Source organism: Bos taurus, chromosome 8 (genome assembly GCF_002263795.3).
Source record: "Bos taurus isolate L1 Dominette 01449 registration number 42190680 breed Hereford chromosome 8, ARS-UCD2.0, whole genome shotgun sequence".
NCBI lineage: Eukaryota > Metazoa > Chordata > Mammalia > Artiodactyla > Bovidae > Bos > Bos taurus.
The window spans coordinates 17,332,633-17,360,099 of NC_037335.1; the positions used below are offsets into that span (position 1 = coordinate 17,332,633).

Genomic DNA, 27,467 nt, shown 5'->3' on the forward strand with positions numbered 1-27,467 from the left:
TTCTCGAAGCGGCCGCGGTTTCAGAAAGCGGGCGAAGAGCAGAATGTGACTGCGGGATGCGGAGCCTGCTGTCGCTCCTGTTAGGGCTGCGGTCCTAGGGATCCAGTGTCTGAAGTTCACGTTCCTAAGTTCCCTTGAACCCCACACTCCCACGACTTGAACTTAAAATTTCTGGGTTTGCTGATCGTCTGCTGATTGCCTTTAGCTCCTTCCACACCTTAGTCTCCCTGAAAAGTATGGGTCAGGAACCAGCCTTCAGTGCCCTTGCAAGCCCCGCTTTACTTCTCTTCATCTACTTTATACAAGATGAGAAAATTGAGGATCAAAGAGATTAAGGAGGTTTACCGGTAGTTACCAGTTTGTTAATAACACCTACATTGGAATCCAATATCTGATTATAAAAGCCCTCTTTACTGTGGTATGTGTACACAACGGAATATTACTCAGCTATTAAAAGGAATGCATTTGAATCAGTTCTAATGAAGTGGATGAAACTGGAGCCTATTATACAGAGCGAAGTAAGTCAGAAAGAGAAACACCAATACAGTATATTAACACGTATTTATGGAATTTAGAAAGATGGTAACGATGACCCTATATGCGAGACAGCAAAAGAGACACAGATGTAAAGAACAGACTGTTGGACTCTGTGGGAGAAGGCGAGGGTGGGATGATTTGAGAGAATAGCATTGAGACGTGTATATTATCATATATGAAATAGATCGCCAGTCCAGGTTCCATGCATGATGCAGGGTGTTCAGGGCTGGTGCACTGGGATGACCCTGAGGGATGGGATGGGGAGGGAGGTGGGAGGGAGGATCAGGATGGGGAACACATGTACACCCATGGCTGATTCGTGTGAATGTATGGCAAAAACCACCACAATGTTGTGAAGTGATTAGCTTCCAGTTAAAATAAGTTAAAACAAAGAAATAAAACCCCTCTTTATGCACCTTCAAACTGACAAAATACTGCCGTTAAAAAAAAAGTTTGCTCACGTTATAAAACAGATGCAGGAAAAAAATAAAAACACACATAAAAATCAGTTGCAGGACTGTATGCTTTAAATATATACAACACAAATGATGGGAAATGGAAGGCTTTCTTTATGCTTCCTCATTAATTGTTTGATACTCAGCCCCTTCATTAACTCGTCAGCCTTGATATTTCTTATTTTTTGTTATTTTTCATTATCTAAGGCTTTTTCTTTTTTTTTTTTTTCAATCTTTTAGTGTAGTGTTGAACGCAGGCATTCATAGCAGGCATTCTTTTCCCATTCCTTTTTGTAGTAGAAACAGTTTTAATTTTATACCAGTAAATCTATTTGTCATAGGTTCTGAAAGATATCTGATCAAGTTAAGGAAATTTTTAATTTCTGGTTTTTCTGAGATTTTGTGGAGTTTTATCATATAACTTTGGGGCATTCTGTTGAGGGGTCATACAGTTTTCTTTCTTTAATCTGATGTAATTTTATTGATAAATTGTCCTTGCTTTTTGAGATAAATCCTACTTGATTTGTTGATTTGGTTGTTGTACTTGCCTATATAATTCAGTATTTTTATTAAATACCTTTGTGTTTATGTTAAGTTAAATCAGATTATGGTTTTTATTTTTGTAGTTACCCTGTTTTGTTTTAGTATTGGGCTATGGATTGAGTTGGGAAAACTTAACTTTTTTTTTTTTTCATGTATTCCAGAGTAGTTTATATCTTTCTCTCAAGGTTGTACTTGACTGTTGGACCATACAGCTGTTTGGGTCTGGTGGATTTTTCTAGGGGTAGTGTATTTTTCCTTAACGCCTCTCACCTTTTTTTCTCCCCCACTTTCTTAGATAGTTATAAATATATTCAGTTTTTCTATTCCTTCTAGATTTAGTTGTGGATCAGTTCAGTTCAATCACTCAGTTGTGTCTGACTCTTTGTGACCCCATGGACTGCAGCATGCTAGGCTTCCCTTTCCATCACCAACTCCCAGAGCTTGCTCAAACTCATGTCCATCAAGTCGGTGATGCCATCCAACTGTCTCATCCTCTGTCATCCCCTTCTCCTCCTGCCTTCAATTTTTCCCAGCGTCAGGGTCTTTTCCAGTGAGTCAGTTCTTCACTTCAAGTGGCCAAAGTATTGGAGTTTCAGCTTCAGCATCAGTCCTTCAAATGAATATTTGGGACTGATTTCCTTCAGGATTGACTGGTTGGATCTCCTTGCAATCCAAGGGACTCTACAGAGTCTTCTCCAACACCGTAGCTCAAAAGCATCAATTCTTCATTGCTCAGCTTTCTTTATGGTCCAGCTCTCACATGCATACGTGACTACTGGAAAAACCATAGCTTTGACTAGACGGACCTTTGTGGACAAAGTGATGTCTCTGCTTTTTAATATGCTGTCTAGGTTTGTCATAGCTTTTCTTCTAAGGAGCAAGCATCATTTGACTTCATTTTTGGATATCACCATTCTTATCTTAAATAGTTTGCATGTTTTTAGTACTCTATTATTATGAGAAGACCAGTAATAAGGATTGTGTAAGCATTTGCATACAGAACTAAACTGTACTTTTATGAGAAGTACTTCATTGGGAAGTCTTACAAATAGGGAGGATGATTATGTATGCATTTTATAAAATACATTTTGGTGACAGTATACAAAACAGATTGGCGAAACCTTTGATTAGATGTAGAGTCCAGTGTGTGTGAACTCAGTCACTCAGTCCTGTCTGACTCTTTGTGGCCATGGACTGTAGCCCACCAGGCTCCTCTGTGCATAGGTTTCTCCAGGCAAGAATACGGGAGTGGTTTGCCATTTCCTACTCCAGGGGAATCTTCTTCATCCAGGGATCGAACCTGCATCTCTCGGCAGGCAGATTCTTTACCACTCATGCCACCTGGAGGTAATCTAGGCAAAAAGGATGTTGTCTTGGCTCAGCATTCTGGCAGTAGACTTGAGAGACTGGATAGATTTGGAAAATAGGAGGCAAAGTTGATTGAATTGTCTTAAATTACTTGCCTGCTTTGAATATGATTGGATATTTAACAGTTTTAAAAATGACAGTAGCTCTGGTAAGCAGTGGTACTTTATTATGTATGTGATTTGTAACATTTTGCTGCTATCCTGTTTCTTTTTAAGAATTAAGAATGACCACACATACATAAAATTCTTGGGTGAATGGTCTACTGGAGGAGTATTGTATTCTTCAGAAGTCTGAAATTATAGAAAACTATTCAATATTGAGTATATTTTCATTTGTGTGTCGTAAGATATTCTTCACTTTTTATCAATTTGCTGATAATTACAGCCTGGAGAGTAATGTCAAAGAATACTGAGCAATTAAATAGTCTTTTCTATGGTTTTCAATAACTGATTTATGCAACCAAAGAATTTGAAGATGTTTAATAAAGATTTTATTAAATGATGTATGATGTTATAGACATATTTTTATTGTTTAATGGTTCTTTATGTCTTTTAATTTTAGGAGGCCAAATATCTTTTGCCACCTCTGGAAAAAGAGTTATTTTTGGCAGAGCACAGTGACCTTGAAGAAGGTGGATTAGACCTGACTGTGGCATTAAAACCAGTTAGTTTCTATATATCAGACAAAAAAGAAATGCTTCGGCAGTGTTTCTGTATCATAGGAGAGAAGAAGTTACAGAAGATGCTTCCTGATGTGTTAAAGGTACTTCATGACATAGATTACCAGGTTCTCCACTATATAGAAATATACAAAAACTTTCTTTGTAGCAGTCATTTTACTTAATGGAAATTATAATTGTATGTTTTCAACTAAGCTACTTCAAAAAGATACAGGGATTTTGCAGAACCATAATGGCTTTGTGTATTGAAAAATTTGCCAGAAAGAAATGGGACACTTTACTATATTTAGGTAAGGAATTTTTTGACCTTCTGGGAATAATTCTATTAAATATTGGCAATTTAAGTAACTAGATTAGATATACACTGATTCTTTTGCTTTAAGGAGTATACTGCTGTGTAACAGTATGTAATAAAAAAAGAAAGTGAAAGTTAGTCACTCTCATGTCAGACTCTTTGTGACCCCATGGACTGTAGCCCATCAGGCTCCTCTCTCCATGGAATTCTCCAGGCAAGAATACTGGAGTGGGTTGCCATTTCCTTCTCCAGGGGATCTTACTGATCCAGAGATTGAACCCTGGGTCTTCCATGTTGCAGGCAGACTCTTTACCAACTGAGTCATCAGGGAAGACCACAGTATGCAATGATAGTTGGTAATAGCCTGTATTTCATTAAATTCTTAAATGTTTTTGGATGTTTATTTCTAAAAATTACTCAGAAACGTATGTGGTGTTGTAATTTTACTGATATGGAAAAAAGACTTGGGCAAGTTAAACCCAACAGCATATATATCTAAGATGAATGGAGCCAGGGCTAGAATATTTAAGCCTTTAGTGGTATTCGCCTAACATAAATAGGAGAAGACTCTTGAAAGTCCCTTGGACTGCAAGGAGATCCATCCAGTCCATCCTAAAGGAAATCAGTCCTGAATATTCATTAGAAGGACTGATACTGAAGCTGAAACTCCAATACTTTGGCCACCTGATGTGAAGAGCCGACTCATTTGAAAAGACCCTGATGCTAGGAAAGATTGAGGGCAGGAGGAGAAGGGGACGACAAAGGATGAGATTGTTGGATGGCATCACCGACTCAATGGACATGGGTTTGGGTTAACTCCGGGAGTTGGTGATGGACAGGGAGGCCTGGCATGCTGTGGCTTATGGGGTCGCAAAGAGTTGGACACGACTGAGCGACTGAACTGAACTGAAATAGGCTACTATTAACAATATCTGGGCACCTGGCTCACTCTTTAGTTTGTTCTTTCATAGTTAACATGACTTTATATATTCCAATTAAAACTATAAATTATAATGTTTGCATGTTAACTGGCAGGTCTTCAGATTTTATCCCATAAAAAAGATTTATGTGACTTCATTTGTTTGACTGCACAACTTTGCTAAGCAAGACTTTTTTTTTAAATGCTTGCTATTTTCTAGTTTACTTTGGTGCTGTATTATATAAATGCATTGTTTAAAATATCATTTTCTTTAGAACTGTTCAATAGAAGAAATTAAAAGACTTTGCCAGGAACAGCTAGAGCTCCTGTCTGAAAAAAAAATTTTGAAGATTCTTGAGGGTAAGAATGCATATTTCTACCTTCTGGTAACTTAGTATAGGTAGTTAATACTATATTTAGCATAAATCATGAGGTATTTTTACTTGACTTCAGCTTTATTCTTAGTCATTAATTAATATTTTTACTTCTCTTTATAGAAAATTATAGTTTATATCGTAGAATAGCATCTCAGGAATGGACTTTTTGATGTATGTGTGGTTTTTCCAAATCAGTTATGTAGGTAAGAACATTTAAATTTGTGTGAAAAAGAAAAAAGTTTATCCAAAATTCTATAAAAAATTATAGAGGAAGAAAAATTATTAAAGAAGGCAAAGACTTCTCTTAAGATATTTTTGAGTTTTTTGCTTTCTCACTGCTTCAAACTATCCATTGAATACCATTTCTGCTCTAATAAGAGCCAAATACAGAGTTAGAATAATTTCTTGCAAATTCCTGACATTTGTCTGTCTGCCTAAAGTAAGACTCTTCTTTGCAATACAGTACCTGTAGAATTTTGAATTTTTAAGCTGTTTTTTTTTTTTTTTGACTCTACAAGGATTTTACTATCAGCGTTACAAGAGAAGGAACAAAAAAATGGAGACTTTCAATTTCTAGAGATAACATCTTTTTAAAATGTAAAATGGTTTAATGGAATCTGTAACTGGTAAAAGATGTGTACATGTGTGTATAGTCTGTAAGTATATATATATATATATATGCACACACACACACACACACACATTCTCATTTCTATACATTTTATGCATTTATAGAATAGATAAATAGGACAGATACCTAAAAAGGCATTTTAAATATAAGAATTAAAACTGTCATCTTTGAACAACTGTCAGGTTTCTTAATCTGTCCCTTTATAGATGAAACTTTCTGTATAATGATAAGTTGCTCTGACTTTTTGTCTTATAAGCGTGTTTTCAATTTTTTTTTTTTTTAATGTCATTCACAAGGTGACAATGGTATGGACTCTGAAATGGAAGAAGAAGCAGATGATGGCTCTAAGATGGTGTCTGATGTAGTTAATCAGTAAGTTAAAAGCATTCATTGTAATTTCAGAATTCCTTTGTTATCTCTGGTGATTTCTTACCTCAAGAATGTGATTGTTTTTCTATGCTATAGTTATATAAAGAGATTCAACAATGTTAGATTGATTTTTTTTACTTGTAGTGATTGGTCCTTTTGATGTGAGGATGGAATTAATTGCTTTCAGGATTAAGATAATTTTATTAAACTACTACTCAGTAATAGGACTATAACAGTGCCCACACTGAAGCAGAATCACATCTCTCATTTGGAATTTGAATATATATACTACTACTGATACCCACTGTTTATTAAGTACTTACTGTAACAAACATGTTAGTAGTATAGAAGACTTTATCTCACTGAATTCTTCTACATACCTCTTGATGTTTGGTGATAATAGCTTCTTTTCATGGATCAGATAGTCAGCTGGTTCATTTGATGTCTGTTCAGTCAGTTCAGTTACTCAGTGGTGGTCAACTCTTTGTGACCCCATGGACTGCAGCACGCCAGGTTTCCCTGTCCATCACCAACTCCTGAAGCTTGCTCAAACTCATGTCCATCAAGTCAGTGATGCCATCCAACCATCTCATCCTCTGTCGTCCCCTTCTTCTCCTGCCTTCAATCTTGCCCAGCATCAGGGTCTTTCCCAATGAGTCAGTTCTTTGTTTGATATAGGTACATTTAATTTGATTATTGTGATAATGGAAAATAGCTGAAGTTTTGGAATGCCAACTAATGAAGTGACATGCTAATTTTCTAGGCTATTCTGCTCTGCCATGGGCTCATTAAACTTTCACCCACTAATTTTATCATGTGTTCTGATTTTTGACTAAAATATTTTGTTTTTGGTCATCACCAAAGACTGACTTGCATCTCTGTTTGCAGTTTGGCTATAGGCAGTAGCCCAAATAAAAACATAACCAGAGATAGTAACATAAATCAGTAGCACATATTTAACCTGAAACCTGAGTATATTTTTATTTCTAATACAGTGCTATTGGGTAAGTATCACTGGAAGACAACAATTTAATTTCATATTATAACTATAGAGAGCATCAGCTAACCTACTTATACTGAAGCACTGAAGAAATCATTGTATCTTGGCTGCCTCATAATCAGTAGATTTTTGGTCATCACATTCATCTTGCCTTGGAATGTCATAGGATGATTTATACTTTCCCACAAAGTATAAAGTGTACACATTTCTACAGCCTTGCTACTGACTTTTCTTCAAAATGTGGGTGGGTGGGTTAGTTGCTTAGTCGTGTTCGACTCTTTGTGACCCCACAAACTGTAGCCCCTCAGGCTTCTCTATCCCTGCGATTCTCCAGGCAAGAATACTGGAGTGGATTGCCAGTCCCTTCTCCAGAGGATCTTCCTGATCCAGGGATCGAACCCAGGTCTCCTGCATTGCAGGCAGATTCTTTACCATCTGAGCCACAGGGAAGATCTCAGCCAGGGTGAAAGTGAAAGTGAAGTTGCTCGGTCGTGTCCGACTCTTTGTGACCCCGTGGACTGTAGCCTACCAGGCTCCTCTGTCCATGGGATTTTCTAGGCAAGAGTACTGGAGTGGGGTGGCATTTCCTTCTCCTTTCTTCAAAATATGTAGCTTTAAATTGCTTATATATATACTAGTCTGGTTTAGATAGTTTAAGCCTGTCACTTTTAGTTTTACATTTTAGTTTCTTAAATAATCTAAATTAATCATCTTCTTTCTTGATGCTTTTTACAGAGCATCAACTTTTGCTTGATTACTTTTGTTTTGCCTTTGTTTAAATGTGTTTATCCAATTTTTGAAGTTATCCAATGTTTTCAAGGTTAAGTCCTTTTTTGTTCACACCTGAACACTACTGCTACTTTTCTACTGTTAGAACTGTTTAATGGATATCTAATTAGATTAGAAATTTGTTTCTTTTTTAAAAATTACAACAAAGTACAGTATTTGACTTCTGAACTTTTCTAATGAAAAAAAAAAAAAAGGTGATTAGATTCAAAGTGACTGTTGTGGAGAACCGAGTTTTACACTGTTACCATGAGACAATGTTACCATGAGACGGATCATGTTAGCTTTTAAATGCTGCAGTGAGTAGGTTAAGCAATCAGAAATATTACTCAAAATTGTCATTGTAGCCACTTGTAGACCTGATAAGTGTCAGATCATTGAAATTCTTCTGAGTTATTTGAGTATATAGGCTTTTAAAAAAATCATATTTGTAAGCTGCTGCTGCGAAGTCACTTCAGTCGTGTCCAACTCTGTGCGACCCCATAGACAGCAGCCCACCAGGCTCCCCCATCCCTGGGATTCTCCAGGCAAGAACACTGGGGTTGCCATTTCCTTCTCCAATTTGTAGCTACAGGATGCCAAATAAATAATAATATTAAGAGCACTGTATGCCAGACCCTGTTCTGATCACTTTACTTGCTTCATTCACTCATTGGGTTTGTATACTAGCCTTGTGAGTTAGGTGGTATTAGTATCATCATTTTACAGATGGACAGATAAGGCCTAGAAAGATTTACGTGCCTGAGATCACACAAATGAATGTGGAAGTAGAAGGAATGTTAGTTATTAAGAGACTATAAGTGTTCATGTAAATGGACCTGGCTTTAAAACACTTAACCTTCTCTAAAATCACTTTGTACATTTGTAAAATATGGGTAATACTTGGCCCCAATAGGATTATTGGGATAAATGGTAGTGGAGTGGTAAAGAATCCACCTACCAGTGCAGGAGATGCAGGTTTAATCCCTGGGTCAGGAAGATCCCCTAGAGTAGGAAATGGCAATCTGCTTTAGTATTCTTGCCTGGAGAATTCCATGAACAGAGGAGGCTGGCGGGCCATGATGCATGTGGTCACAAAGAGTCAGACATGGCTGAGCAACACTAATGTAACTTGTTTGTTATTTTTAAGAAATTTTTACCATTTCGTTACTAGTTATGAATAGGGCAATACACTGCACTGTGAAACAGTGAAGGTAGGACAGGGAAATAACGTGGGAGAATGTTGGCCTTAGCCCACATTGCTGACTTGACAACTTGCCGCTTGCTCTGTGCTCAGAGGTCAGTTCAGTCCTGTTAATTTCTGTTGAGTTGAACTGAACCTGGTGGGCACGCTCATATAAGCTTAATTCCAGGGCTTCAGCAGACTATTAAGTTAGTTAACATGTTTGGTACTTGGTGCTGAAATTTTTCATGTTTTTTATTACCTGCTGGTTTTTTACTCTAATAGATAACAGTAGTCTGACTGGTCTGGATGCTGAGGGAACAGTTATGAGTAGGCAAGAACCTTCAAGGAATTCAGCAATTTGGGAGAGGAAAATAAGGCTGAATACATTGAACAGGTAGCTTCTGTGGAACACATGATTAATAGGCAGTAGGAAAGGAAACTTTAGCAAACTAACGATAACTCTCAAAGAAGTAGAGTTAGAACACAGATGTAGTTTCAGGAACTCAATTCTGAATTCCTAAATTTAGGAGACAAATTGATAAAGAGATTAGCCATGACTGGAGGCTACATCATTGTGCTAAGAAATTAAATTGAATAAATAAATACAGAAAAGTAGAGAGAAACCACACACAGAAAGTGTAAATCCTTATGTAAACTTGGTTACCTGCTTATACATGGTCAGCTGGAAGACAGTTTTAGACCTATCTTGAACATACTAGACATCCTGGAAAGAGAAATAAATAGCTAGAAAAAAATTGAAGAAATGATAGAATTAACATTCTTTATTTAAAGACATAAGACTGTAAGGAGAAGGATAACAATCTGGTTATGAGCTGAATTGTGTCCCTCCAAAATTCATACAAGGAAGTCCCTAACCCTTAGCACTTCAGAACATAATCTCATTTGGAATAAGGTCTTTAAACAGGTGATTTGTTTGTTGTTTAGTCACTGAGTCATCTCTCATTCTTTTCCAACCCCATGGACTATATAGCTCACCAGGCTCCTCTGTCCATGGGATTCTCCAGACAAGAATATGGGAATGGGTTTCCTTCTCCAGGGGATCTTCCCCACCCAAGGACTGAACCTGTGTCTCCTGCTTGGCAGGTAAATTCTTTACCACTGAGCCACCTGGGAAGCCCAAAGAAGTTATTAAGTCAGTCCAGTCTGATTGGTGTCCTTACAAGAAAAGGAAATTTGAGTGCACTGAGAGACACCAGGGCTGGGCACACACAGAGCAGAGCCATGTTAAAGCTGTCTGCAAGTCAAGGAGAGGCCTCAGAGGAAACCAACCCTGCAGACACCTTGATCTTCAACTTCCACCTTGCAGAACTGTGAGAAATACATTTTTATTGCTTAAGCCAGCCAGTCTTGGTGTTTTGTTATGACAGCTCTAGCAGACAAATACAAACTTATAAGTATTATATGTGTGTACATGTGTGAATTTCCTGGTGAAATTTTTCCCCTGAACTTTTTATTTTGGAAAACTTCAAACATATTTTGGAGAACTTTAAACTTATGTAAAATTGAAAGAATGATATGCTAAAGATCCGTATACTTTCTACCTAGATTCAGCAACAGTAAGATCTTTCCAGTTTTACTTTCTCTTTCTCCTTATATTTATCCCTTTTCCCCAGGAACCATTTGTATTAGGTTGCTAGAGCTGCCAGAACAGAGTACCATAGACTGGCTGGGTTAAACAGCAGAAACTTATTTTCTCACCGTTCTGGAGGATGAAAGTCCAAGATCAGGGAACTGACAGGGTTCTTTTCTCTGAAGCCTCTCCCCTTGACTTGCATATGGCCACCCTCTTGCTGCCTTTTCACTTGATTGACTTCCCTTGTGTGTTTCCCTGTTGTCTCTCCCTGTGTGCTATTCTCCCCTTATAAGGTCACCAGTCACACTGGGTTAGGGCCCACCATTATGGCCTTCAGTCCATTCAGTTCAGTCCCTCAGTCGTGTCTGACTCTTTCCAATCCCATGGACTGCAACAGGCCAGGCTTTCCTGTCCATCACCAACTCCTGGAGCTTGCTCAACCTCATGTCCGTTGAGTTGGTGATGTCATCCAACCATCTCTTCCTCTGTCATCCCCTTCTTCTCCTGCTTTCAGTCTTTCCCAGCATCAGGGTCTTTTCCAAGCAGTAAGTTCTTTGCATCAGGTGGCCAAAGTATTGGACTCTCAGCTTTAGCATTAGTCCTTCCAATGAATATTCAGGACTAATTTCCTTTAGGATTGACTGGTTTTATCTCGTTGCAGTCCCAGGGACTCTCAAGAGTCTTCTCCAACACCATAGTTCAAAAGCATCAATTCTTCAGTACTCAGCTTTCTTTATGGTTCAGCTCTCATATGTATACGTGACTACTGGAAAAACCATTAGCTTTCACCACACGGACCTTTGTTGGCAAAGTGATGTCTCTGCTTTTTAATATGCAGTCTAGGTTTGTCATAACATTTCTTCCAAGGAGCGAGTATCTTTTAATTTCATGGCTGCAGTCACCATCTGCAGTGATTTTGGAGCCCAAGAAAATAAAGTCTGTCACTGTTTCCATTGTTTCCCCATCTGTTTGCAATGAAGTGATGAGACCAGATGCCATGATCTTCATTTTTTGAGTATTGAGTTTTAAGCCAGCTTTTTCACTCTCCTCTTTCACTTTCATCAAGAGGCTCTTTAGTTTTCTTTGCTTTCTGCCATAAGGTTGGTGGTATCTGCATATCTAAGGTTGTTGGACTTACTTTAACTTAAATTAGCTTTTTAAAGGCTCTATTTCTAAAATGGTCACATTCTCAGCTACTAGAGTTAGGGTTTCACACACGAATTTTTTGTGAGGAAATAGTTCAGTTCATAACCTATTAAAAACTAAGTTGCAGATGTCATAACATTTCATGCCTAAACAATTCAGTGTGCACTTCTTAAAAATAAGGCCAATCATCAGAAATAATCAGTATTTCAAATAATATCATTTAATACATTGTTCATATAAAATTTGCCCAATTGCTAAAATAAATTTATAGCATATTTATTTTTTAAATTAATTACCTGGTTGATTTTGATCCAGAATCCAGTGGAATTCATGTGTTATGTTTGATTGTTAATATTACAAAGTTGAGTTTTCTTTTTGTTTACTCTGGGTTTGTTGTTTTTTGTTTTGGTTTTGGCTGTGCTGAGTCTTCGCTGCATCACGCGGGCTTTCTCTGATTGGGGCACAGACTTCTCTGGTGGCACACGGGCTCTAGGGCATGTGGGATCAGAAGCTGCAGGTGCGTGGGCTACTCTGGTTGTGGCACACCTGCTTAGTTGCCCTGCGACATGTGGCATTTTAGTTCTCAGATCAGGGATTGAACCTACACCCCCTGCATTGCAAGGTGGATTCTTAAATCAATAGACCAGCAGGGACGTCTGAAAGCTGAGTTTAAAGAGAAGATGTAGATAGATAAAAGCTTAATGAATAGTCCAGGAACTTAGTTCACATCTTAAAGGAATTTAAAAAATAACAAACCAAAAGAAAGTAGAATAACAGAGGTAAACATTAAAACTAAAGACATAGAAAATAAAAGGATAAATAAATTTATAAACTTGATTTTTGTAAAGGCAAGAAAATAAGATGAATTCTTCTTAGATCTGATTAAGGAAATAAGTGGAGAGCAGTTAAAATCGAGATTAGTGAGGAAGGAAGAGAGTCATGCATTTTATGAGTTTGAAAGAATAGAAACTGCATGCAGCATTGTATAAACAAATTTGAAGCTTGCAAATGGATATTCTATCAAAATACACATTAACCAAATTAACTTCTCCCTAAAGTGGAAAACCTGAAGAGATTAACAACCAAGAAATTAGAAAGGTGAATAGAGATCTGTTGAAAAAGACAAGATGAATCCACAGCATTATTTACAAGACTCAATACTTGTAACGTGTTTATATCTAATAAAATGTTCAATAATGTTATTAATTTCAAATAGATTACACCTATGCTATTTAAATTAGTCCGAGCCCTAGAAAAAGATGAAAAGATCTTCAGTTTACTTTATGACTTCTCCATAGTTTTAATATTGCAAATTTCATACATAGTGTCAAAAAAAATGTGGGCGGATTATAGGCCTTCTCACTTGTGAATATAGATGCAAAAATTCTAAGTACAACATTAGCATATAGAATCCAGCAGTATATTAGTGAATACGATTTACTCTAGGAATTTATAGAAGACTTAATTAGAAAGTCTTTTAGTGTAATTCATTTCAGTAAATTAAAGGAGAAAAGTTCAGATAAGTAGATGCTAAAAATGCCTTTGATAATACCCAGCAGTCATTTCTAATATAAGCTATAGGTAAAAAAGATATATAAAACTATTCAGATACAGTAATGACCATTTGATTAGACTTAACCACTTGGTGAACTAAAATGAGGAATCAGACAAGACCATTCGTTTTCAACATTTCTAGAAGGTTCAAGCAAATGCAGTAAGACTAGGAAAAAACAAAAAGCCACACACACGCAACATGAGTGGTAGAAAGTAATTAACTGGTCAAAGGCAGCTAAAAAGATGGGATGATGGAGGCCCAGAGATTGGAGTGATGTACTTTGAAGATGGAGGAAGGAGCCAAAAGCTAAAGAATGCAGGTAATCTTAACCTGGAAAAGACAAGGAGATGAATTCTCCCTTGGAACCTCCAGAAGAAATGCAGCACTACCTTGATGGTAGTGTCCCAAGACTCACTTGGGATTTCTGACCTCCAGAACTATAAGTAATGTAAGGTATGTTGTGTTAAGCCACTATTGCCTCTGTAATTTGTAACAGAGGCAATAGAAAACCAATGCAAGGTATTTGACATAAAGCCAGAGTTACAGATTGTTGCCTATAGTCATAGAGATAGTTTACTCAAAATTTAAATATTTAAAGTTTCAAATGGTTTCCAGCATTTAAAAATCTAGGTGATAGTTAACCAAAATTTGGATTTTTGAATTGCTCAAAAGTCAGATCAGCTTTTCCTGAGGGGAGCAAAAAAAAAAAAAAATTAGAGCTGAACGTAGGTACTCTCTTTTTGTGTGGCATGTGTATGTTTCACTGTGCCACATAGTACTACATTTGCCTGTAAGTTTAAAGTACAGAATGTCTAGAAAAGGAAGCTCTGGTTCAAGGGAAAATGCATAAAGGCCAAAGGTTTGCCTTGGAACCAGTTCTGTCAGTTTTTCAGGGTCTTATCACCTGGGACACATACCTTTACCTCTTTATCCCTGTTTTGATGAACACAAAGAACTTTAAATAGATCTGGATAAAGCAGTCTTTATTATTAAAAGCGCATGGAAATTTTGGTATTTTCTTTTAATGAGTAACTTATGTGCTTTTGTTATCATGCTTATGGCAAAGGAGATAGTATTAAGGATTCTTAGGATTGTCTAAGAAGCTGTAAAATGACAACTTTAAGTATGAGGTATATATATATATATATATATATGGTATTTAATATGCTTTATGTGAATTTTCTCATAAACCATTAAAGTTTGAAAATTCAGTATACACAGATGTTTTTGCACAATTTAAAAAAATTTAAAATGAGATTTTCAGTTTTATATGATTCATATGTTTATAAAACAAACAGCTTTGTATGTTTGTTATATTCTAAGGTCAGCTTTCAAATACATGTTTTTTTCCCCCAAACTCTTTTGATTTCTGCTGCTTTTTGAGATTTTGAGTGCTTACTCATACATAGTTTACAATAGTTCCCTTTCTTTTTTTTTTTTTATAATAGTTCTTTTTTACTTTCAAAAGTATAACAAATAGTAGTTATAAGAAATTTTTGACAGTGCACTACTTTAAAACTTGAAATTAGTGAGTGTTAACTTATAACAATTTTAATAGAAATGAGATGTAGTAACTATGAAGATAGGACAGTCATAGTTTCTAAATATCTTCATTTTTAGAAAGGTGAGGGTTGAGATCGTCACTTTTGTTCACCTTAGGTGAATAAGTGGGCAATTTTATGTCGTATTGAGATGGTGTAAAACCTTAGCATGTATAATTTTGCAGTGTTTTAAAACTTAGATACTGTGACAAGAGTTGCACATGCTACCAATTGTAAGTTGCTTACCAAGAACATCTGTTTTAAGTAAATAAGGTAATATGCCTGCACGCAGAGTGCTGTCTTCATTTGGAAAAGAAGCTTTATTGTAGCTCTGCTGCTGCTGCTGCTGATTGTGGTTTCACATAAAAATAAAAATACAAGCACTTTAGGGAAATCTTAGCAATGTTCTAGTATTGTTCTCATAAATACTTTTATGAATTTTAAATTAATACGTTTTCAGTGAATGATATTGAGGGAAATGTCAGTGGAAATGAAGCTGTATTTCTCTATGGGTAATAAGCAGTGTTGAGATGCTATCCCAGTTCTGAAAGGCAGAGAAGTTTAAAAACCCAGCTTCTCAAACTTAAGGTATACTGCAGAGCAGATTTGCGAGGAGTGTTCTGGAACTCTAGTCACTGCTGCTTAGCAGAGGATGGGCATATTCTAAACTTCAGCTACTGAATTCTAATTCTGGATACTTAACTTTTTGAAAAAATAGGATACTCCTAAACAGGTCTTGAAAATGAAATGAAGTCGCTCAGTCGTGTCCGACTCCTTGCGACCTCACGGACTGTAGCTTACCAGGCTCCTTGGCCCATGGGATTTTCCAGGCATGAATACTGGAGTGGGTTGCCATTGCCTTCTCCAGCGGATCTTCCCGACCCAGGGATCGAACCCTGGTCTCCTGCATTGTAGGCAGACGCTTTACTGTCTGAGCTACCAGGGATAGGATAGGAGATTTTCCATTATACATATAATTTGAACAACAACTAGGATTGTGTTTATGACCACTCTTGTATTGTGGACCTGTAGTGATATGTGGTAGAACACTGATGCTGTTTGTTAGTTGAATTAAAAAAAACATTCATTTCTCTTCTGTTTTTGGTAAGGGGAAAGCATCCATGCCCTTTTTGATGAAGTATAGCTGTCTTGTGGGTTCAGCTCACTGTCATTAGAGTACTCAGAGTTCAATTTGTTCCAATTCAAGTCACTTATATTCCTTGAATATGTATGTATGAGTAACTTTCCAAGGGGCAGGAGTACTCAGCCAAATACTGACTCTCAATAAGTGTCAATAAAACTGAACTTACTGGGAATAAAAGACTATTGCTTCATAAACTGTTATTAAGCTTCAATGGGATAAAGTATTTGAATAAAGTTTATAGTGCTCTGAAAGTGAAAGTGGCTTAGTCATGTCCAGCTCTTTGTTACCCCATGGACTATACAGTCCATGGAATTCTCCAGGCCAGAATACTGGAGTGTGTAGTCTTTCCTTTCTCCAGGGGATCTTCCCAACCCAGAGATCGAACCCAGGTCTCCCACATTGCAGGCAGATTCTTTACTGTCTGAGCCACCAAGGAAGCCCACAGTGCTTTGGAACATTGAATTAATGGGCAGCATGAATCTACAGTATGTGATTAAGTGAGCATTTTTATCAATGGATACAAAAAAGGCATCAAGTAAACCCAAGACCAAGCCTTATTAGGAATAATACCTTCAGAAATTGACCTGTGATTCATCAAACTCACATAACCCACTCTGGAATGTATGAAGTTGTTTTGTAATGCTTGTTTAACTATTTATTTGTTTATTTAACTCTACCTTGAATACTTATTATTCAGTATGTTCCCTCCCATATTATTGGAAACCTCCTCCTTTCAACTTCTGCCAACTTGATAACTTTGAAGCAAATCTTGACCCAGTTCTTTTTAAATATTTAGCAGATGGACACCTCTCTGAAATCTTTATATATATTCCTTGGAATAGGAAGGCCTGAGCTTCTCAGAGGTCTTAGATAAGCTTGAATTGTAACTGTGTTTTCCATTGGGGAATTTTGAGGGTCTTTGGAAGCATTTCTGATTTTGTAACTGTCTACACACACAAAAATTGTATTCTTTGTGTTACAGAAACCTAATTTTTAAACTATATCTGTTGTTTTTTCATCAGTCATTTTAGTGCCTCATCTTGCTGCTCAAGCACTGGATTAGATGTAAGCAAGTAGTTTTCTATTCTCTGCTCTTTTCCTTATCACTTTTTAAAAAAATTTAAGATTTTCTTAATCACTTACCTAATTGTTTGTATTAATTGTCTTTTCCATTCACTTGAAAAATAAATCCACTTACGTTCAGTGCACTAAACTGGTTTGTTAATTCCTGTTCTTTATGCCAGTGCACTTTTCCCACCATTTGAAGGTTTTACTTACCAAGAGTCACTCGTATTTATTTCCAATACAATTACTGTAATTTTATAATATGGTTAAATATAAAAACTGACGAAATAGCAGTATGAAAAGATCAGTTCATCACATTGAATGCTTTGGAAAAACTCAAAGTACAGTTGTTGTTAGCTGTGGGATAACAGCAGTAAAAGTTTGGGTGGCATTGTGTGTATGTGTGTATATATATATATAAAGGGTTATCTTTTTCTGCATTCAGAGTTTTCTGTTTTAACTAAGCCAAAAGTAGAGATGTAGACAATGGCTTATGTGAGTAGGATGAGCCTGAACTCTTTTCTGTGGATTCTTTCCAAAGATCGGTGAATGAAGATGCATTCCTGTTTTATGTTAACCTAAGATGCTTAAATTATATATATAACTTTTAAGTGTTTCCCTGTGTAAATTTTTTCTTTTCCAGTAAAGTGATACCACCTGAGTTAGAAAAAAGTGATTTCACTGTATTAGATTATTTTTACTCTTTTATTATGAAAAGTGTCATCTATCTAGAAAAGTAGAGAGACTAGTATAATGAATAACTATTGCCTAGATATAACAATTATTACCACTTTTCATATTTGTTTCATCTGTTTTCTTGAAGTACTGTAAAGTAAATTGATTCTAAATGTTTATGTTTGAAATTTCAGAGAATAAGGATGTTTTCCCACATAGCCATGTGTCTTGTGTCTGTAATTTTAACAGCTTGTTTATTCGAATGGTAAATACATGCACATGTACATAGTATAATTTTTAAAAGTATTCAGTGAAAATTAGTCTTAGTCTTTTTCCTGTTTCCCATTCTGAATGCCTTCCTATAGGCAGCCACAATAAACCAGTTTCTTGTATATCCTCCCCAAGATGTTCTGTACATTTACAAATGTATAAGTGTATATATATTTTTTCTTCTCACATAAATTGTAGCATACTGTGCAAATTGCTCTGTACCTTTTTCCATTAAATCTTTTCTATTTAATAGTATGCCTTTTCTTGGATTTTGTTTTACTTAGTGCATATAAGGCTTCCTGTATGTATGTGTGTGTTTGTGTGTATGTATACATACACGTATATACATATATACATGTATACACACATGTATCTGTGTACTATTCCATCGTTGGATATAGCAAAAGTTTGTCAGTGGACATTTAAGTGTTTACTGTCTTTTGTTACTTCATATGGTATGAATATATCTGTACGTAAGTAATCATGTTTTTCAGTGATTATATAAATACCTGTAAATTAATTGTTGGATTAGATGTTTGGGCATTTGAAACTTTAAGAGGTAACTGCCATAATTGACTTTCACAGAGTTTAAACTGATTTCTACCTGTCCCTACAAATGTGGAGTATATGTTTTCATATACTTTAGCTAATACGATATTATCTGACATTTTGATGGTTGTTCATCTGTTAGGTAAAATTCTCACCAATATACCACCAACTCTGCACTGGGAATTTTAATCTATAATCTCATAAAGTGAAGTGAGAAGTGAAGTGAAAGTCACTCAGTTGTGTCCGACTCTTAATGACCCCATGGACTATACAGTCCATGGAATTCTCCAGGCCAAAATACTGGAGTGGGTAACCTTTCCCTTCTCCAGGGGCTTTTCCCAACCCAGGGATCGAACTCCAGTGTCCCACATTGTGGGCAGATTCTTTACCAGCTGAGCCACAAGGGAAGTCCAAGAATACTGGAGTGGGTAGCCTGTCCCTTCTCCAGGGGATCTTCCTGACCCAGGAATTGAACCCAGGTCTCCTGCATTGCAGGCTGATTCTTTACCAACGAAGCTATCTCTTACTGTGAGTGAAATTGACTGTCTTTCTGTATGTTACAGAGCTGTTTGAACTTCCTTTTCCTCCGAGCTCTTTGTCATTTTTTTTACCTTTTGTGTGTATGTGGGTAGAGGGTTTTGGTCTTTTTTAATAGTCCATTGTTTGTGATATGGGTTGCAATTTTTTTTTTTTTTTTTTGCTGTTGCTTTACTTTGATTATAGCTTTTATTTATTTGTTTTTGCACATGTATAAGTATTTCAGGTTTATATAGTCTGATTTTATCAAGCTTTTATGGTTTTCGGGTTTTATATTTAGAAAAGGCCTTCTCCGTTCTGAAATTATAAAGAGTATTTTTCATACTTTCTTCTGGTACTTTATGGTTTTTTAAAATATTGAAATCTTTGATTCATTAGGGATTTATTCTTGGTTACCAGTTGTTATTGCTCTTGTCTGTCTTTTCATTGAGAATTTCCACTGTAAAATAATAATTCCGTCTTGGTTTAATAGCATATCTTAGTTTTGCCAGTAGAAATAAGTATTTTCCTGTGAGGCTTGGGGTCAAATTTTGAATGAAAACTGACTTGGTACTTTGAGATATAGATAATGACTACTTAAAATTTTTAGTATTACCACTTGGAGAACTATATCTTTACGTAGGAGAAAGTCTGCATAAATGTAAAAAATGAAGGTTCTCGAGTTAAACTAAACCTGCATTTTTAACAGCAGACCTCCACAGCTTACTGTATCTCTGACTTTTGGCAAGTTACTTAACCTTTCTGGGCCTGAATTACTTTGTTTGGACATATAGAAGTAACATCAGTACCTACTCATACGATTGTGATGATGATTAAATCAGAAAAAAATTGTAAAGTGCTTAGAATAGTACTTGTTGAGAAGCAGTGAAAAATGTTGCTGTATTTGCTCTAGAATTTTAACTTTGAATTTGTAACAATCACTATTCTTAAAATTCCGCTTTACATTGATGAGTATTGGGGATTCCCTTCCCCAAATTCTTTTTATGAAACCCTAAAGGAAGCAAAATAACTCATCGTTATTTTTAATTATTATTTTTTACTGTTACTGCCTTTTTAAAAAACAATTTATTACTTAACAAGTTTCTAACTTTTTCATTTATTAAAAAAATAGTTTAAGAGAAACTATTGTATACATATTTTAAAGCATAGAAGGATTTTTTTTTTACCCACAAATATAATCAATTTGTTAGATTGCCATTACTCTATGCTCAGTTATTTATTTATTTATTTGTACAGTTCAGGTTTTTGTTTTCTTTACACCCATCATTATGCTCAGTTATTTTAAACTCAGTATGTATTCTAAAGAGCATTGATTACCTGTACCCTAATTATGTCCTTATGTCCTTTTAAGTTGCTATTAGGCTGTGATCCTTAGGCAGGCTATCAAAATAATAGGATAAATTTTTCAGAAAACCTTCACAGAAAATGCCACTAATCATTGACAATATTGCAACTTAAAACTTGGATAGGACTCCAAGTTTAACGTTAGTAGAATGTTTGCATATCCTACTTGTACCCCTTTAAATAAAGCACTTACAAAGTGATCTCATTCAACTTAAAACTGGAAAGGCTTGAAAGCAGGTGTATAGGGATAGAAGAAAGAGGAGAACCTCTGTTTCCTTTAGTCACTTTTGTATAGAATAGAGCCCCCCACTTAGAGAATTGCCTTATTTACAAAAACTTACAATTGTAGAGAGGCAATTTATAGAACAAATTCTTAAAGAATCATGGATCAGAGAAACTGGAATATGGTAACTGATTTTTAGAATTACATTATTTGGGGAATGGAAATGGCAACAAGGGTTGAATTTTGCTATCTTGAGTAATGAGCTTGCTGAGGGAAACGTTAGAGGTATGGATTAATTTGCTATTTGGAAAAAGCCCTTTGAGAAAAATAGTTTAGCTGCATTCCATGGTGTTCGAGGGTTACATTTGAGCACTATGTGATTTCATTTTTGTGAACTTGTTCTAAGACTTGGCAGTACCCCAATTTGAAAAATATTAAAAGTGTAATTTAGAACAAAATTCATTTTTATAAAAAGATTATATAGTTATGTGGGTTTGGACATTTATCTACCATCGCAGCCACAATAAGACCCCTTCCATCACACTCAGAATTTCTCCCATGGCTCTTCGTAGTCCACTCGTTCTCCTGTCTCCAGCCCTTGACAACCACTGATCTGATTTTTGTCCTTATACTATTTCTTTTTCCAGAATGTCATATAGATCAGTACAGTATATAGCCTTTTGAGCCTGGCTTCTTTTACTCAGCATAATGCAACTGCGATCTGTTTATGTTGCTGTGTGTATCAGTAGTCCCTTCCTTTTCCTGGATGAGTAGTTGGTATTCCACTGTGTGGATGTACGATAGTTTGTTATCCTTTCTCCAGCTGAGGCCATATATATAGTAGGCAGAAAAATGACTCTGTGGTCTCTAGAACCTGAGAATGTCTTACTTTTGTATACTGACAAAAGGGATTTTGCAGATTTGGTTAACGTTAAGGACTTTTGAGGTGGGGAGATTATTCTGAATTATGCAGATTATCTCAGTTCTCTTCACATTGAATAATTTAAAGGGAAAGAAGAGTAGGTCAAAGAGATGTGCCATGAGAGGACCTTGACAGGGAGCTGGCAACCAGCAAGGCAGCAGGGACTTTGGTCCTAGCATATCAGGGAACTGACAGCCCAAATGAGCAGGGAATGAATTCTCCCCTAGAGCCTCCAGAAAGGAAGGCAGTTTGTAGGGACTTTGATTTTAGTGCAGTGAGACCCCGCCCAGACTTCTGACTTAGAGCTGTGGTATACATTTATGTTATTTTCAACTATTGACCATATATATATGTGTTAGGTCTGTTTCTGGACTGTCTTCTGTTTTGTTAATCTAGGTGTTTATCCTTTCTCTAATACCATTACTGTCCTAGTTACTGTAGCCTTTTAGTCTTGAATGTGATAGTGTGCATCCTTAAACTTTGTTACTCTTTTTCAAAATTGTTTTGGATACTCTAGTTTCTGCCTGTGTCTCATTTTTAATAGTACAGAACTCATAAGTTGGTAGACTGGCTTCTTTCAGCCTCTATATTTTACTCCTAGGAGAGTGGAAAGAACCAAGGGTTATACCTATTGCTAGGCTAGTTTGCCTGATTGATAGTTGATTTTTGCCAGAACGGGAAGAATCCTGATCCGATTCTCTTTGTTTATCCTTCTGTTGAGGTCTCTTCCCAATATTTTTCTTTTGGACAGGAAATTGATTTTTTTTCTTTTAGAAATATAAACCTTAGTAATTCACACGTGTGGTTCTTTTGGTTAAGTTGTGCAGATCTCCCCAGTGTATTACTCTGATTTAAAAGCAAACTCATTCGAGTTACAAGAAAGAATCCTGCCTAGAACTGTATTGGAGGTAAAAGAAAGAAAGGTGGACTGATGTTGGTTTGAGAACTTAAATCCCAAGTATAGACATAGGGCTCCCTTATAATTCAGAGCCAAGACTGTAAATTAAGCTGTTCTAAGGAGCACTGCAGATGGTAGAAGAGAAGTGGGAGAATTAAAACTTCCTTTCTTTTTTCTTTATGGAAAAGAGTACAAGAAGCATTGTGAGATTCTTAAACTCACACCAACCATGTGTTCCTTCCCTCCCTCCTTTACCTCTTCTCTCTCCAGTCGTTAGAAAATTCTGACATGGTTTTAAAGTGTTTGATAGAAATATTTAAATATCATTTAAATATACATTGGAATTCCTCTAGTTTTCCTACCTCTGATACTTATATGTTTTATCATCTGGGGGTGACATTTTTTATTTTCCTAAAGCTGGAAATAAGATGTATGAACACAAAATTTTCTTATACTTTAAGACATTTCCTATTTTGTTTCTATCTTGCCTTTTATATTCTTTAGTGAAAATCTTTAAATTGTATTACAGAACTCTGAATGTATATGGGAGTTTTAGTTGTAAATCTGTGTCTGGAATTGTTTTCAGCTTCGGGTGATACTGATGTAAAAGCCTCTAGCTTTTCATTTTTCAGCCACAAGGCGGTGTGCTGCCTCTACTGTCTGCAGTTTTGTGTTTTTTTTGGTCACTTTTCTTCAACAGCCAGATCAAATCCAACTCAAGAAAAAAAGAACATTATAAAAGTTCACTTCAGGCAGTAAGAGAAATTGTTTATGACAGCAGATAGTCTTTATAGAGGGTTCTAGTTTTATCTGGAGGTGATTCAAGGAGCTTTCACAGAGAAAATAAAAAATGAAATTAAAATAATTCATAAAATAATTTCATTGCTTTATTAATTGTTACTTGGAAAAACTTAAGAGTTATTAAAATGTTTCAGGAATAAGAATAATAATATAAGAAGTATACATGTATGCTTTACCTAGATTTATCTGTTATTAATATTTTATCCCATTGCACATACTCTGTTTATATACTTGTGTATTTCCTTCTGAAACATTTAAAGCTGAGTAACATACATCATAACATTTTACCTCTAAGTACTACATTGCATTTTTTCCTAAGAATAGTGATATTCTTTTTCATATAACCACAATACATTGTTAACTTCAGTAAATTCAGCTTTAGTAAATTTAACATTGATAAAATAGTTTTGTCGAATCTGCCATCAGTATTTCCATTTGTCTCTTGACTCAATAATATGCTTTATAATGTTTTTCCACTTTAGTTGAGGAGCCTCACATCAGTTGTAACATTTAATTGTCACTACTCTTTAGCTTCCTTTAACCTGGAATGTTTCCACAGCCAACTTTGTATTTTATAACATTGACTTTAACTTCCCTCCCCGCTTTTAATAGAATAGTACTCATTCCCACTTTGGCTTTGTCTGATGATTCCTCATGATACAGATTATATATTCTCAGCTGTAATTTTGACCGCTTCCAATTTGCCTTGATTCATGGACCTAACATTCCAGGTCCCTATGCAATATTGCTCACAGCATCGGACTTGCTTCTATCACCAGTCACATCCACAACTGGGTATAGTTTTTGCTTTGGCTCCATCCCTTCATTCTTTCTGGAGTTATTTCTCCAATGATCTCAAGTAGCACATCGGGCACCTACTGACCTGGGGAGTTCCTCTTTCAGTATCCTATCATTTTGCCTTTTCATACTGTTCATGGGGTTCTCAAGGCAAGAATACTGAAGTGGTTTGCCATTCCCTTCTCCAGTGGACCACATTCTGTCAGACCTCTCCACCATGACCCGCCCATCTTGAGTGGCCCCATACGGCATGGCTTAGTTTCATTGAGTTAGACAAGGCTGTGGTCAGCGTGATCAGATTGGCTAGTTTTCTGTGAGTATGGTTTCAGTGTGTCTGCCCTCTGATGCCCTCTTGCAACACCTACCGTCTTACTTGGGTTTCTCTTACCTTGGACATGGGATATCTCTTCACGGCTGCTCCAGCAAAGCGCAGCCGCTGCTCCTATCCTTGGATGAGGGATATCTCCTCACTGGCTGCCCCTCCTGACCTTGAATGTGGAGTAGCTTCTCTTGGCCCTCCAGCGCCTATGCAGCCGCCACTTCTTGGACTTGGGGTTGCTCCTCTCGGCCGCTACCCCTGACCTCAGGCGTGTGGTAGCTCCTCTCAGCCGCCGCCCCTGACCTTGGGCCTGGGGTAGCTCCTCTAGCTACGTGAGTCATGTTCTGTCTATTAAGGTCTTGTGTTTACCTAAGATCCTTTTAATGGTGATGTTACTTTATGTTTTTGTTAAAGTCATTTTTAAAAAATTAGGTGTATGTGTTTAGAAGAGAAATAAATGCCATTCAAGTTTAAGAGCAAACAAACATTTTCTCTAAAGGAATATACTTAGAAATAAGGTTCCCAGTTCAGTTCAATCCAGTCGCTCAGTCGTGTCCGACTCTTTGCAACCCCATGAATCACAGCAGGCCAGGCCTCCCTGTCCATCACCAACTCCCAGAGTTCACTCAAGCTCACATTCATCGAGTCAGTGATGCCATCCAGCCATCTCATCATCTGTCATCCCCTTTTCCTCCTGCCCCCAATCCCTCCCAGCATCAGAGTCTTTTCCAATGAGTCAACTCTTTGCATGAGGTGGCCAAAGTACTGGAGTTTCAGCTTTAGCATCATTCCTTCCAAAGAAATCCTAGGGCTGATCTCCTTCAGAATAGACTGGTTGGATCTCCTTGCAGTCCAAGGGACTCTCAAGAGTCTTCTCCAACACCACAGTTCAAAAGCATCAGTTCTTCAGTGCTCAGCTTTCTTCACCAGTAGATGAAATTTAATTTGACATAAGACTTAAGGTGGCATATTTTAACTTTATTTTTGCAAAGCTTTTAATGTAGTGTATTGGCATTTAATCTGTCGCTAAACTGCCAGGGAGTCTTGTTGATCTCTTTGGGATCTGCTAGTCATTCTGGTGAAAGAATAAAATTGACATTAGACTAAAAGAAATAAAAAAAAATTGAGATATCTCAATATTGAATCTCTTAACATGTCACAATTAACACCAAATTAAAATATTTTTATAATCTCTATTTGAGTTTGTACTTGTATTAGTAAAATTTCAATACAAAACAAACTTAAAAGAGCCAAATGTGTTGGCTGGAAAGAAAATTGTAAACTTCTCAAAGAAATAATTTCATCTTTATCCTTCAGTTATTTGAGGAATTTATTATTAAGTGAATATAAAGTTTTGTGAATAGGTAACTTTCCTAGATATTTTTAGTTTGTTAGTCTTAGAGTGTGTATAAAAATTCTCAGAAGGTGATAGACACATATTTTAAAGAAAATAGTCATTTTTGAGTATTCACAATAGTTAATTTCTTGACTTTCTGAAAAGTATTTGTAACATCAGTATAAAGATGGCACAGTGTTCTCTAAGAAAAAGAAATAGTTGAGCTCTTTTGCAGAACATAGTGGATCAAGAACTTTTAGTGGCATCTTAAACGTAATCTATTTACTTTGATTATATATGTATATTACAAATAAAATATGTATTTCCCACATCTGTAAACATCAAAACATTTGAGGTATGAAATTAGATGACTGTAAAATGATTTGAATGCCAAAGTGCCCATTAAATTTAACAGTTGAACTTGAAAAATTACTGGATTCTTCTGTGAGTTAGGATTTCTCCCATTAGCTACCCTGCAGAGTATTGGAAAGGAGAAAACCTTGGTATTCTTTCCAGGTTTGCTCTTTGATTTTACAAAGAAGTGTACTACTTAAATTCTAGTAGTTTGTAGCCGCTACTTCTGACACTTGTATACATGTTTCTGTCTCCAGAGTGTACTGAATGGTACCCTGGGGACTGAGAAGGATTCATTGTGTCTTTTCAAGTGTATAACTTAATTCTAGGACCTTGAATATTGTTTAAAAACTTGTTCTTGTTTACTTTCATTCCTCAGACAAGACAGCTGTGTAGATTCTACTTCATCTCTGAGAGAGAACAAGCAACCTGAAGGTTTGGAATTAAAACAAGGTATGGATCACATACTTGACTTTTTCTGAAACATTTGCCTGAAAATTATAAGCATTTTACCAATAATAAATTTTCATAGTCTTCGAGTTTTCCCTCGTTTTATAAATAGGGAAAGGAAATAATTTATTTGGTCTGAGGTCAAGAGTCAGGAATACATCCTTTATTTCATGACTCCTTCAGGTATTGGAGTAGTTCTGCCTTAGTAATATATGGTTACAAACGCCACCACCAAGGTATCATTTTGAAAAGTTTTAATTCAATCATCTATTATATACTCTTAGCTGCAGGATACTGTAGATATATTGACTGGATAACTGTGGGTTTTACGTGGAGGAAAAAAATTCTATAGGATTATTTTTCTCTCTCTCTTTTTTTTTTTTGCTTGATGTTTTGTTGTTGTTTACTTTCTTCCTTATGTATTGTTTTCTACAAATCAGTAACTTTTGTAACCCAAGTAAAATGGTATTTGTTATTATTTATTCAACAAATAAATAACTCAGTAGGTAGCTCAGTAGGGCTAATCTGTTAGATGTCTTTTTGTTTGTTTGCTTTTTCCTCATGCCTGGTAGAGAAAATTGAATGTAAAAATAAGTTTTTATTAGTTCCTCAAAGACTGCCTTATATATTTTTCCATTTTCCTGATAAAATTACTTCAGAGCCATGAGAGTCTGTTGCGGCCAAAAGGGTTATCTTGTTTATTTCATAGGCAGCTAATCTTTGATGGCTTAGAATAGTTTCTCTAAAACTTTGAGTCATTAGAACTTCCTTGGTAGAGAGAGATGCAGGTCATCAGTTTATTCAGGCAGAATTTCTTCTTTT

The 27,467-nt window shown here is 36.2% G+C and overlaps 1 protein-coding gene across 3 annotated transcripts in view; it reads left to right on the forward strand.

Moving 5' to 3' along the window:
• CAAP1 (caspase activity and apoptosis inhibitor 1) overlaps positions 1 to 27,467 on the forward strand; it is a 74,144-nt gene that overhangs the window by 2,842 nt on the left and 43,835 nt on the right. For 2 of the 3 annotated variants that reach the window (XM_059889086.1, NM_001038120.1), the window contains exons 2-5: positions 3,465 to 3,665; positions 5,072 to 5,156; positions 6,101 to 6,176; positions 26,575 to 26,648. In XM_059889086.1, the coding sequence (XP_059745069.1) occupies positions 3,597 to 3,665; positions 5,072 to 5,156; positions 6,101 to 6,176; positions 26,575 to 26,648 (304 nt within the window). In that variant the 5' untranslated portion in view covers positions 3,465 to 3,596. Of the gene's footprint in view, positions 1 to 16; positions 519 to 3,464; positions 3,666 to 5,071; positions 5,157 to 6,100; positions 6,177 to 26,574; positions 26,649 to 27,467 lie in introns of those variants that run through there. The other variant, XM_059889085.1, reaches the window with a different exon arrangement.